The sequence below is a fragment of the Haliotis rufescens genome, unplaced genomic scaffold, assembly GCF_023055435.1.
Source record: "Haliotis rufescens isolate VD_foot unplaced genomic scaffold, xgHalRufe1.0.p SCAF_10, whole genome shotgun sequence".
Taxonomy (NCBI): domain Eukaryota; kingdom Metazoa; phylum Mollusca; class Gastropoda; order Lepetellida; family Haliotidae; genus Haliotis; species Haliotis rufescens.
This window is the reverse complement of record NW_025963780.1, coordinates 26,979,185-26,992,439: the sequence shown is the minus strand read 5'-3', so window position 1 is coordinate 26,992,439 and position 13,255 is coordinate 26,979,185. Positions and strand designations below refer to the sequence as shown.

Here is a 13,255-nt window from a genome sequence, read left to right as displayed (position 1 = left end):
ATCACGGCGTGTCAGCTTAATGTGGGAGGAAAGCCCGAAGTGATGCAGGTCTCGGACGTCTACCACTTCGGTGAAACCCACGAGCACGAAAACCTAGAAATCATAGGTTTCTGGCGTGCCCAAGGCACGCAACTCTGCACAGCGAACCGGGGCGCCTTAGACGACTGGGCCAGCCATGTCTTAGAAGTCTAATTTAGTTGTGGGTTATGTCAATGAAATAATATTGGTCAATTAGCCACATCCCCCAACAGATTTATCCACCTGAACTAGTAATAAAAGAGACCCATTAACCGCCTCATCTTTCATATTCAGATCTATACTTTAAGATTCTGAGTGACAAAATAACTCAAAATAAGACTGTATGATAAGAGGGGTGACTTCAATGTTCCAGTTGTCAACCTTCCCCTTAAGTCGAGCAATATTCCTGCAGCTCAAGCCTTTCCAAATTTGACACATCTGTGACCAAAATGGTGTCCAATGCAATACCCCTTTTTGACTTCCTCTTCATGTGTGACAGGTGTCATCGGTTGGACAGGATACGCTCACCTTTTCGCGGCAAATGGCATCGTCAATATTTTATAGTGATTTAGAACCTCATACTTCTGAAATGGCCAGACACACACAGTGAGGTCTGCGTTTAGCAAATTATTTATTATTATTAGGGCTCCAAGCCGAAAGGCTGTAGAGCCCTATTGTAATCGTTCGATTTATTATTAGGGCTCCAAGCCGAAAGGCTGGAAGCCCTGTTGTAATCGTTAAATTTATTATTAGGGCTCCAAGCCGAAAGGCTGGAAGCCCTATTGTAATCAGCCGATTTATTATTTATTATTATTATTATTATTATTCCGCCAATTTTTGTACCAGGGCTAGCAAAGTAACTAGTCGCTCGATTTTCAAATTTTGTATGTGTATGTAGACAGTGGAGTTCTAGTTTCCACAAAATTCCAAAGGTCGTAGGCCCAACGACAAAGGGCAGATACCTGAAAAACAAGTAATTTTTGAAGCCACATTTTGCCCCATTGCTTCGCAACCGCTTGGCCTATTACTTTCAAACTTTGCATGTGTCTGCTGCTTTAGGTGCTTAACATTTCATAGTCTTTGACTGTGGTCATTGGTCACCTGGTTTGGCAGCAAAATTGAAATTAAGGTTTTCACAGTGTCTTTTGGGTACCTGTCTTCAAATCCTATCTCCTCTGAATCCACTGCATGAAATGCTTTCAAACTTCCTGAGAATTATCTCCATACATAACACATCGAACCCTGATAGCCGGTTTTGGATTTGGTCATGTGGTTTGGCAGCCATATTGGATTCAAGGTTTTCACAGGGCTTTTTGGGTGTATGTCTTCAAACGCATACTCCTCTGAATGCACTGAATGAAATGCTTTCAAACTTTCTGAGAATGGTCTCCATATATAGCACATCAAACTCTGTTACCCGATTTTGGATATCTTTTTTAGTTGTGGCCATATTGGATTCACAGTTTTATCAGTGTCTTTTGGGTACCTGTCTTCAAATGCATACTCCTCTGAATCCATTGCATGAAATGCTTACAAACTTTCTGAGAATTGTCTCCATACATAACACACCAAACTCTGTTAGCCGTTTTTGGATATCTGTCTTAGTGACGGCTCTGTTTGATTTTCATTTTGATGATTTCTTTCACCGAATTTTTCCTTTATATAAAAATCACATCTTGTAAGGTTCTCCACAGAAACTATTGAAAGTTTACATGAAGTTAGTCGGACATATGTACCTCATCTTTTGTTTCTGGTTGCATGCTAAAAGTAACACCGCCTGGTGGTAATATTGACAAAATACCGAATAAATCGCTCAGAAAACCTATGATTATCTCCCCCTGACCGTCAAGTGTCTTTTGCAGTACGTATACTACCATTGAAGATGAGGGTTAGAATTGGTCTTCAGCAACCCATGCTAGTCTCAAGAGGCGATTATCGGGATTTGAACATTGTCTGGGTGGTAAATGGGTTTAGAACACTCTGGTTAACTCTGGCACACACCAATTTCGTAGAGGTGATGTCATGCAAACGGTGACTATTTGTTGACGGAGTTGGTACAGGCAAACCCTTTGAGGATTCAAACATGAGGATTCGAGGTCGGAAATGGGTTAAGAACTCACTGGGACATATGTGGTGATGTCTCGCAAGCGGTTCCTTACGTTTGACGGAGATGGTACAAGCAAACCATATGCGGATTCGAACATGGACGGCGTCTGAAATGGCTGCAGAACATCCCGGGACGTTCTGGGACACGTCAATGTCGTAGCGGCGATGTCTCCCAAGCGTTTCCTTGCTTTTGACGGCGTTCGGGATTCGAACATGGACGAGGTTGGAAACAGGTTCGGCACTATATCTCACAGAAACCTGGGGTCCTGGCAAACTCAGAATGCTAACTCGTTTGACTGTAGATTAATTGATAAAGAAGTTATAGCCTGTTAAAGAGTCACCAAGCCGAAAGGCTGAAGAGCCCCAGTGTTATCATTTGATTTAATATTATTATTATTCCGCCGATTTTTGTACCAGAGCTAGCAAAATAACCACTGGTTCGATTTTGTTCAAATTTTTTATGCGTATGAAGACTGTGAGTACTAGATTCCGCCAAAATCCCAAGGTTGTAGGCCCAATGGCCAAGGGCAGATAACTTAAAAACAAGTAATTTTTTAAGCTATATTTTGCCCTATTACTCCGCAACCGCTTTTCCGATTACTTTGAAAACTTGCATGTTTCTGTTGCTCTGGGTGCTTGACATTTTTTGTTCTTTGACTTTGGTTATTTGTCACGTGGTTTGGCAGCCATATAGGATTCAAGGTTTTCACAGTGTGTTTTGGGTACATGTCTTCAAACGCAAACTCCTCCGTGCCCACTGCATGAAATGCTTCAAAACTTTCTGGGAATTCTCTCCATACATAACACATCAAACGTTAATAGCCGATTTTGGATATCTTTTTTAGTTACGGCTGTATTGAATTTTGATTTTGATCATTTTTTTCAACGAAATTTTACTTTAAAGATCATATCTTGTAAGGTTGTTGACAGAAACTATTACAAGTTTACATGAAGTTAGTGTGCCATATGCATCCTATTGATTGTTCTTGGTTGTATGCTAAAAGTAACATTGCTGGGTGGTAATATTTGATTAATATTTGGGACCCCCCCTGGAGCATGCCAATTTCGTAGCGGCGATGCCCAGTGACTAGTTTTTGACGGAGTTGGTACAAGCAAACCCTTTGGGGATTCGAACATGTTCGAGGTCGGAAATGGGTTAAGAACAGACTTGGACACTCTGGCACACGCCAATTTCGTAGCGGTGTTACCCTGCAAGTGGTGCCTATATGTGACAGATTTGGTACAAGGAAACCCTTTGAGGATTCAAACATGGACGTTTGTGCACAGTGTAACTTGGAGCCCGCCATTGCTGCTTTGCAGCTATGTTTATTATTATTATTATCGTGGAAATACTTTTGTTGCTTTTATTTGTGTCCAGAGTTGCCTAAGGTAAACTAAATTAGCAAAATATCCACATCAATGATTTTACACTATAAGAGCTATTACTTGTCAGGCAGATCGTCACACCACTACAACCGTGAGTGAGTGAGTATGGTTTTACGCCGCTTTTAGCAATATCCCAACAATATCACCAATATGGGCTTCATACATTGTACCCATGTCGGGAATCGAACATGGGTCTTCGACGTGATGAGTAAACGCTTTAACCACAAGGCTACCCGACCGCCCCCTACAATCTAGAAGCGTCATTACTTCATCATCATTGCATTATATATATATAATTGTCAGTACTAGAACACGTTAATGATCACAACAATTGTGTTGATACCCTCGTCAACACTAAAAGCGTTTCTACCTCCAGCATCGAACGCCATTGTAAGCAGTGCTGTGGTATCAATACATTCGTCATCGCTGAAACACAATTATGACCAGTGCCATGGTATACATTTTATCGTCAACACTAGAACTTATGTATGGCCATTCCTCTAAGACCACATCAGTGTTATCAATATTGTTGTCGGTCCGTGAAGATCCGGGGTAGAACAGGTCTTCAGCAACCCATGCTTGCCGTAAAAAGCGACTAAGCTTGTCGTAAGAGGCGACTAACAGGGTCGGGTGGTCAGGCTCGCTGACTAGGTTGATGCATGTCATCGTATCCCAATTGTGTGGATCAATGCCCATGATGTCAATCACTGGATTGTCTGGTCCAGACTCCATTATTTACAGACCGCCGTCATCATGGTCATATAGCTGGAATATTGCTGAGTGCGGCGTTAAACAACAAACAAACAACAACAATATTGTTGTCATAACTAGGCGACCTTCCTCGAACATGCAAATACTGACTGGGTCAGTGGAGCAATGTTAGCACAAGAACTTCATCACACACATTTGCGGCCAATATATGATTATGATGTGTCCGTACGCAACAAAACATTTTCAATTTGACAAAATCATCACAAAGAGGTTTCCGTCACATGACGCCATTATTGCTAGTGTGGATACAGAGGCAGTTTTAGGTGAGGTGAGGTGAAATGGGGTTTAAAGTCGCGTCCAAGATTATTGCACTTATATAGCGACGTGTATGTGTGTGTGTGTGTGTGTGTGGCTGCTTGTACTAGTCCGGACAGATGCCGATTTATAGTGCCAGCACACTGAGATACCATGCCGCAGTTTAACATGAATACCCCACTCAGACACAGTATACTGACTCCGAGCCGACCAGTCCTTGTTTTAGCCCCTTAATGCCGAGCGCCAGACAGGGTAACAACAAGTACCATCTTTTAACGTCTTTTGGTATGACGCATTCGGGGATCGAACCCCGGACCTTCCGCTCTCCGGGCGGACGCTCTACCATAAGACCACGCAGTTTTTGGTAGAGCCTCTGATTTTGTATGTCTTTGATGCTTAGCAAATGATTATGTTTTGAGCTGTAACTGCAAATAACGTTTGTTTTACAGATGGTCCTGATCTAGACTGCGTGGGCCCACAAACTGTAACAATCAATGAGACGGACAGTTATACATTTGCAATTGATGTTACGTCTTATCCGATCTTATCACGTGTCGACTGGTTCAAGGGTGGAAACGTTATAGACAGAAGTGACACACGTTTCGTCCATGGTAACGTCGCCAGTCCATCCTTAACACTGAACAACGCTAATCGTAACGACACCGGGAACTACAACGTCACTGTCACAAGCGACGTCACTCGACGTTTTGTTTCTGGTTGTAATACCAACCTTACAGTTCAATGTAAGTTCCGATAGTTTTCAAATGTTCAATGATTTTTTTGTTTGTTTGTTTGTTTCTTGTTTAACGTCGCACTCAACAATATTCCAGCTATATGACTGCGGTCTGTAAATAATTGAATCTGGACCAGACAATCCAGTGATTGATATCATGAGCATCGATCCACGCAGTTGGGATCTATGACATGCAATGTTCAATGACAATGTGCGTGTATATCAGGATTAGAAACTAACAGTTTTTGGCCACTAGTCCTTATAATGATAACATATATCAAAACCCTTAAAATGGGCCAATTTCTACTAGTCCTTAGGATACCTTTACTATTGGGAAGTTTGGTAAGGACTACAGGACTAGTGCCAATTTCTAACAAAAATTAACAATAACAGGTGCGAACTTTAAGTCAATTATTAACAAATTAGAAATGAAATACATCACATTTAAAGCAATTCATGTTCATGTGAGAGATTGTCATTAAAATGTCGGGTTTCTCAGGGAAGGGCAGCTAGTCATAAAGTAATGTCAATTCTAATTACTTTTCTCTCGTTGAGCTGACAATCTCCTTATGTCCTGAGATTGAATTATATGTATCATGTTTATGACATGACATTACATTGTCAGACCGACCAAGATGTAAGCTACAACTTCCAACTCAATATGACATCACTGAAGGTAGCAGCATTACAATCAACATCACAGTGATGTCGTTACCTTCTCCAACGTTTGTGGGCTGGAACCTGAACGGCACCGCCATCGCCAGAAACAACTCTCACTACAGTGGCGGTAACGTTACAGTCCCATCCCTTACCATAAGCGACATACGGCGAAATGACACTGGGTTTTACTCCATACAAATCAACAATGTCGTGGGCGGAGTTGTAGATAACTGCCGGGTCTTCGTCCGAGTCCTCTGTAAGTATTTCTGTATTACCATTGTAGCCAGCTTGATAATGTACACTATATATGTCATACGTTTTTGCTCCTAAGCAATGAACTATGGTATAACGAAACATAGGCCAGCTAGAACGATCGCACGGATATGTCCATATGATCGCCCCAAATGACCTATATGTGTGTGTGTGTGTGTGTGTGTGTGTGTGTGTGTGTGTGTGTGTGTGTGTGTGTGTGTGTGTCTGTCTCTGTCTCTGTGTGTGTGTCTGTCTGTCTGTCTGTCTCTGTTTGTGTGTGTGTCTGTCTGTCTGTCTGTCTGTCTGTGTGTTTTACAACCTGCCCTCTAGAGTTATATACCTTAGTGTATGGTATCCACTTGTGATATTGTGATAGGTTCATATTTCTGGTCATGCAAATGTAATCTGTTATCGTTAACTTCTTCCTTCTTGGCACTTAACTTTGCCTGTTAAGAGGGCGACAAGGGTCCAAATGGTGACAGTTGCGTCCCTTGGTTTCACCGAAGTTGGTTCCCATCACACTTACGTACTGAATATTGACTCTAGGTTTGTCAGTACAATACCTGTTGACGTTGATTTCTTCAAATGTGTTGACGTCTTTGAACTATCTCACTTTTGGATTTTCCCCAAACACTAAGCTGTCATGCAGTGAGTGAGTGAGTGAATATGGTTTTACGACGCTTTTAGCAATATTCCAGCGATGTCACAGCAGGAGACACCACAAATCGGCTTCAGACATTGTACCCATGTCGGGAATCGAACCCGGGTCTTCGGCGTGACGAGTGAACACTTCAACCACTAGGCTACCCGACCGCCCCTTGTCATGCAGTGACTGAACCTACTCATTCATGATAAAGGTGAAGGAATAATCACCATTCATACATATATTGAAACAAATAATCTTATTTTGTCTTACAGATCGCCCTGAGTGCATTATCCTGTCAAACACCTCCTTATTGGTCACCGAACATTCTTCCCTAACAATCAACGCCGCCATCGACGCCGTCACGCCACCGACCGTGGTCGACTGGAAACTCAACAACATCTCTGTCAGTAGGACTGGGGGTCGGTATACTGGAGGCAACAGCTATCAGAACCCATCGTTGAACATTTTGGGTATCACACGTCGAGAAGCGGGTACATATACCCTGACTGCTTCGAACTCCGTCGGGAATGTTGTGAACGAGTCGAACTGCAGCGTCAATGTTGCCGTACAATGTAAGTAGGTTGCCCGATTCCTTTGTTGATGGTTTGTAAATGCATGTTTGTGAGGGTGTCAACGGTGAGGCAGGATATGCTCACCTTTTCGAGAACACCTTGTGTCATCACTATTTGGTAGTTCATAATTACATGCTCAAGATATAGTCGGAATCGCTTTCTTTTGAATATGGAAAGGGTTTTGCCGTTGTTATTGTTCATGCGGGAAAAACGTCAACAGGATCTTTTGACAAATTTCAGCCTGTGTATAGTCTATAGTCTTTCGGGTAAACCTACCACATACACTGAAGATATACACGTGTTCCATCTCTAGTGTATCACTGAAAATTGAAAAATCCCTTTCAACACCTGTAATCGTTTAACGTGACATCTCGTTACAGTTACCTGTACTTCTATCATCTAAAACTGACTTCCACGGGAGATGTCAGTCAATTGGGTGACAGGCAATTGTGACGTCATCGTTACCATGACGTTACAATCAAATGACGTCACTAATTACTCTCACTCCCCAGAGTTCCATGCAACCAGCATAGTACCTTAAGCTGGGCCCCGTCTCCAATATCACAATATACCAGCTTACGTAGTACCTCTGCCGTGGGCCAGCGCCATGTAACAATTTGTAACATGTCGCACAGTCCATTCAATATATTGCATATGTTTTTAACCTGTTGCATTTTTGACGAGTCTACACGTTTATAGAAACATATGTCATAGAATGGTTAACTTTCATTGAGAAAATATCCTAAAACATAAATAAGATATATTAGTTTGCACCGCCCTGTCGCAGTTGTAGAGGCATATTTATGAAATTATGCAAAATATTATGTAAAGCGCTTCGAAATGCTTGCATTAGGTCAGTTTGTTCTGATTTCAAAATAAACGCGTTCGTTTGCAAAGAAGAGAAAAGTCCGGTCACGAGATATGTAAATTATCTTGCGCCAGAGTGTGTAATCTCTCTGCACTTACAGTTAAGCTGGTTCCCGATGCCCTGTGCGCGTCGTCAACTTGCGATATTAGAGACGGGGCCCACCTTAACTTAACAATGTGTACCTAACAATCCAGAATCATTTTCAGTATCTATACGCCAAAAGACTTCAGGATATTAACTTACAAAAATGGTCATCGCATGTTTTAAGTTCAGAAAAATGCAATTATTGCAAGCTTTTTAAGACAACTATTTCCCCAGAATACTATTTGTTTGATATCAATTTTAAAAGTTTTAGAATAAGTTTAGCACAATTTATATTAGAAGCAGCTCTCATACACTGAGGATCGAAGTAGGCAGACATAGAAGCAGAGCCAGAGAATTGAGAATATGTGAGCAATGTGGTTTAAATGTGATTGAAGATGAGTTTCATTTTCTGCTTGTTTGTCCAAAATACGACCGCCTAAGAAGTAAATATATTGATCTGCCTTATGTACATCCCACTCAACACAAATTTGTATCGATCATGTCAACAACTAATGAAGATACTCCAAAAACATTTTCAATTTTCATTCATCATGCTATGTTAATTAGAATATGACCTGTTAAACAGATCTGTAACCACTCCCGAAAACAGAATTATACTATGGGCCTGAGACCTTTCAGTTTGGAATAAAACTTATCATTATCCTCAACTAAGAGTAACCTTGTGTTTTATTGGAGATAGTTTTAAAATCAAATCTGTTATAAGCGGTGCCGTAAACTGATATCCTCGAACAAGATATTTACACTGAGAAAAAGGACAGGTTTTAAATACACACACCTACCCTACTCCGTTAAACTGTTAAGATGGCCCACAACCAAATGAGTGTTTATGAAGACATATAGTCCGCAATCTCATTAAAATCAGATCTTAGTTCTCGCTTCCACGAAACAAAGATCTGAAGACATCCAATCATCCGACTGATCAGAGCGTCGCTTACCAGATTATGAAAGTGACAGTCAGAATGTGATTTCTAATCATGTAACCAAGAAAACTTTAACACGGGGTATTCCGAACGATAGTTGCGGGGGTTTAACGACTGAATCCATACAATCTAGACCATCTATTAGCCATTCCAGAATGTTCTTTTGTTCAGGTTTCAAATTTGTAATCGAGAATTTGTCAAAATATGTTTTGAAGCGTAGTCGCCAATTTGAAATTAGTGCTGTAAAGCAAGAGAAAGCTCCCTTCTGATTGGTCAATCCATGGGTGGGTCAAAGTTCGAGCAAGGTCAGTCTGACGTGACCCGTAATGGGATGTCCTCAGATCTTTGTTTAGCGGAAGCGATAACTAAGATCTGATTTTAATGAGGTTGTATAGTCCGTTGTCCTGTTAACGCTTCACAGTTTTTTAACATTGCCACCGAAACCACTCTATCTTGTGCTTAAAGGGCAAGTTCACACGGAAATGAAGATATTTTTCTTGTACTTTTTCCACATTAAAAGTGTTAACCTAGAAGTGTCATAGACAAAAATATAAAAATATCACAATTAATTAACATATTTTTTGCATTAAAACGTTTTATATTTTTCACATTTACCAAGTGTTCTATTTCCACAACAAAAACACCATGGCTTATGCCCCTTGCAATATGACGTCATTGGTGCCAATTGATAAACATTATGACGTCATCATGCTTTGTTAGAGCCGCTTCACGTGGTGTAATACAGTTTTGTGATTCGAGCGTCTCAGATGCCAGCCAGAATTGTGTTATGCTGAGTCACCACTGCGCCGGAGTGTGTTGTAGACCATGTTGTTTAACCGCAAACTGGTCCTTGATATATTTTGCGTTGAGAATAGACAGGGACCCAGTTGAATTGGCACCAATTACGTCATAATCTAAGGGGGATAACTCAGGCCTATTTCGCTCGTAAAACGAAGGCCTCATAACGACATATCATTTTAACACTATTGTGAGCTTCCTACTTTCACTGTGAAAAAAATGAGTGTATATTTTCAAACACAGATACCAATTAATTCTAAAATTGCGTTTTGTTTAGAAAAAGAAAGAAAGTGATTTTTGCATGTACACTTCCCCTTTAACGTCAAACTTTAAAACATCATCGAACTCATTCCATTAAACTTACATGGTTTGTCAAGATGTTTTCATTTTTAACCAAATTTTACTGTGAAAGTTGTAGTATGTTACTCGGATATTTGTCAATAAAGCTGCGACATCGATATCTGTGTGTGGCTCTCTATATTACGATTTTGATATTGATTTGTCGCTACACAGATAGCACATGTCGAAATCAATATCAAAATCGATAATCAATAGGGAGCCATAGGGAGAGGTATGTCAAATATTTTTTTTCCATATTTTGAATGCTGACCTTATTTGCACGTGTGGAGTGACCCCCAAAATATGTTTAGAATAACATGATCAAATGACTGAACTGACGATCCATTGATGGTAGGACTATGACTATGACTATATATATGTTGTATGATACTCAATTAGCATTGAATATAATACTTGTGTCAACATTTATTTCCTGCACAGATCTGGACAGTTGCGATAACCTCAGCTATCCGGTGTGTGTAAATGATTCAGAAACCCTTAATTGTTCGGTGAGATTTCTGCCATCCTTGAACACTGTGACGTGGAGAAAGAACGGGGCTGTACTGGATGTGTCCAGTCCCCGCTACAGCGGTGGAACTGTATCTTCACCTGATCTCACAATTTCCTCTGTTCTGCCAAGTGATGATGATGTCTACACCTGCGAAGTAGAGAACGTCGTTGGTGTAGCTGGATGCCAGATTACATTGAACGTCTTCAGTGAGTTTACTTCCATTGTGAAGTCCGTGATTAGTGATGAATCATAATGTGTAGATCTCCAGGAATTTACAGTGTAGGTGGTTATATACAATATAATTGCCTGAATTGTCTATAATTGTCTATAATATAATTGTCCGAAATGGGGATATATCATGACACGTGCCCAAGTAAATCTAATGCCCACGACAATAAAGTATTACGATTTACTTGTGTGTGGTTCCATAACATATTGACGGTTACTCCCAATAGATGAATGTATGTTTTAAGGGACCAGCCATTGGCGGAGGTGGGGGGCAGGCAGGCAGGCAGGCAGGCAGGCAGGCATTTGGAGTAAAACATTTCTTACAATCAAGAGAAAGAAACTGTTTAATCTGCATAAGTAGATAGTGAGCAGTGACCGGAAATATATTCAGTCTCTCACAAACCACCACCCCATCTCCACATGTATACTGTAAGAAGGGTCCTTTTGAGCAAAGAAGACATGTTTTGAAGAGAAGGGGTTTTTGGGGGACAGAGGTAGATGGGGATATATTGGTATGAAGAGGTAGGACGTCGGTATAAGTAACGGTGACCAGAAACATATTTTACTATTCATTACATTCCAAAATGGTGAACGCATGATTGAATTTCAGCTCGACCCATCGTCCACGTCCCAAACACGAACATAACGTTGGTTGAAGGACAAACCTCCTCCATAGGTTGCTCCGTGGACATGCGCGTGAAACCAAGTCCCGCCGTCGTTCACTGGTTTAAAGATTGCTTCAATCTCAACTCTCCCTCTGGTCGGTATGGTAATGGGGATATTAACAATCCTAGTCTGAGAATCACCGATATCAAGCGCCAGGATGCCGGGATGTACATATGTGGAGCAGTCAATGGTGTCGGCGACAGTCACTCTGCCGTCATTACTGTCACGGTGGAATGTAAGTGTAGAGATAGATGAAAATGATACAAACTATATTTTTTGTGTTGTGTTAGAGGACCAGGCAGTGAGATAGGGCGTCTAAACATATTTATTATTACACAAACTCTACTGTGAATCTGTCTCTGTCCTTTATGTCATCAAAGTCAATCAATTTTGGAGTGTTCATGAATGATAAGGGGCACGGTTGGCCCAGTCGTCCGAGGCACCGCGATTCGCTGTGCAGAGTTGCGTCCCTTGGGCACGCCAGAAACCTATGATTGTGGGTTGGAATCCCGGTTCGCCCCGATTATGTTTGTAGGTTTGTCAGCACCACACCCGTTCCTCGTGGGTTTCACCGAAGTGGTGAACGTCTGAGACCTGCATCACTTCGGGCTTTCCTCACACATTTAGCTGACACACAGCGATATAACTGGGAGACTGTTAAAAGCCAAATCACTCTCATGAATAATAATGTAGACCTAAATCAGATGCAGAAGGATAGTAACTCTATGTACGAGATATTTTACTTGAGATGTGGCGACAACACAGCGTTCAGGACTTTATTGTTTAACGCCTGATAAGCAATATTCCAACTATATGATTGTGGTAAATAATCCAGTCTTGACAAAACAAACTAATGATTGATATAATGTGCACCGTCGAGCCACGTTGACAAGCATTCAACCAAGTCATGACTTCTGACCGTCCGAACCATATAAGGACAGTCATGTCATAGGTTTCTATGGATCTATTTTAACACGTAAGCAAAATGGAGGACAGCATTAATTAAGCGTATGTGTTTTTTCGGGAGGCCAAATTGAGCTTTATCAGTGTTAAAGTGTCATTCAATAGAAAAACAGTAAAGAACAAAATAAGACACCCACTTTGCGTCTTATCGATACAAAGAGGGTCAATTCACTCACCCAGTGTCGGACCGACCCCGTGGTCTAGTGGTAAAGCGTCCGCCCGGAGAGCGGATAGTCCGGGGTTCGATCCCTGGGCGCGTCATACCAAAATACGGTACAAGATGGTACTTGTTGTTACCCTGTCTGGCGTTCGTCATTAAGGGGCTAAAACAAGGACTGGTCGGCTCGGAGTCAGTATACTGTGTCTGAGTGGGGTGTTCATGTTAAACTGTGGCATGGTACCTCAGTGAGCTAGCACTATAAATCGGCATCTGTCCGGACTAGTACAAGCAGCCACAC

General features: G+C 41.4%; 1 protein-coding gene across 1 annotated transcript in view; it reads left to right on the top strand.

Moving 5' to 3' along the window:
* LOC124151970 (titin-like) overlaps positions 1–13,255 on the top strand; it is a 70,097-nt gene that overhangs the window by 11,784 nt on the left and 45,058 nt on the right. Inside the window, exons 6-10 of the mRNA XM_046524683.2 lie at positions 4,986–5,279; positions 5,895–6,185; positions 7,100–7,399; positions 10,871–11,146; positions 11,779–12,069. Coding sequence (XP_046380639.2) covers positions 4,986–5,279; positions 5,895–6,185; positions 7,100–7,399; positions 10,871–11,146; positions 11,779–12,069 — 1,452 coding nt within the window. The remainder of the gene's footprint in view (positions 1–4,985; positions 5,280–5,894; positions 6,186–7,099; positions 7,400–10,870; positions 11,147–11,778; positions 12,070–13,255) is intronic.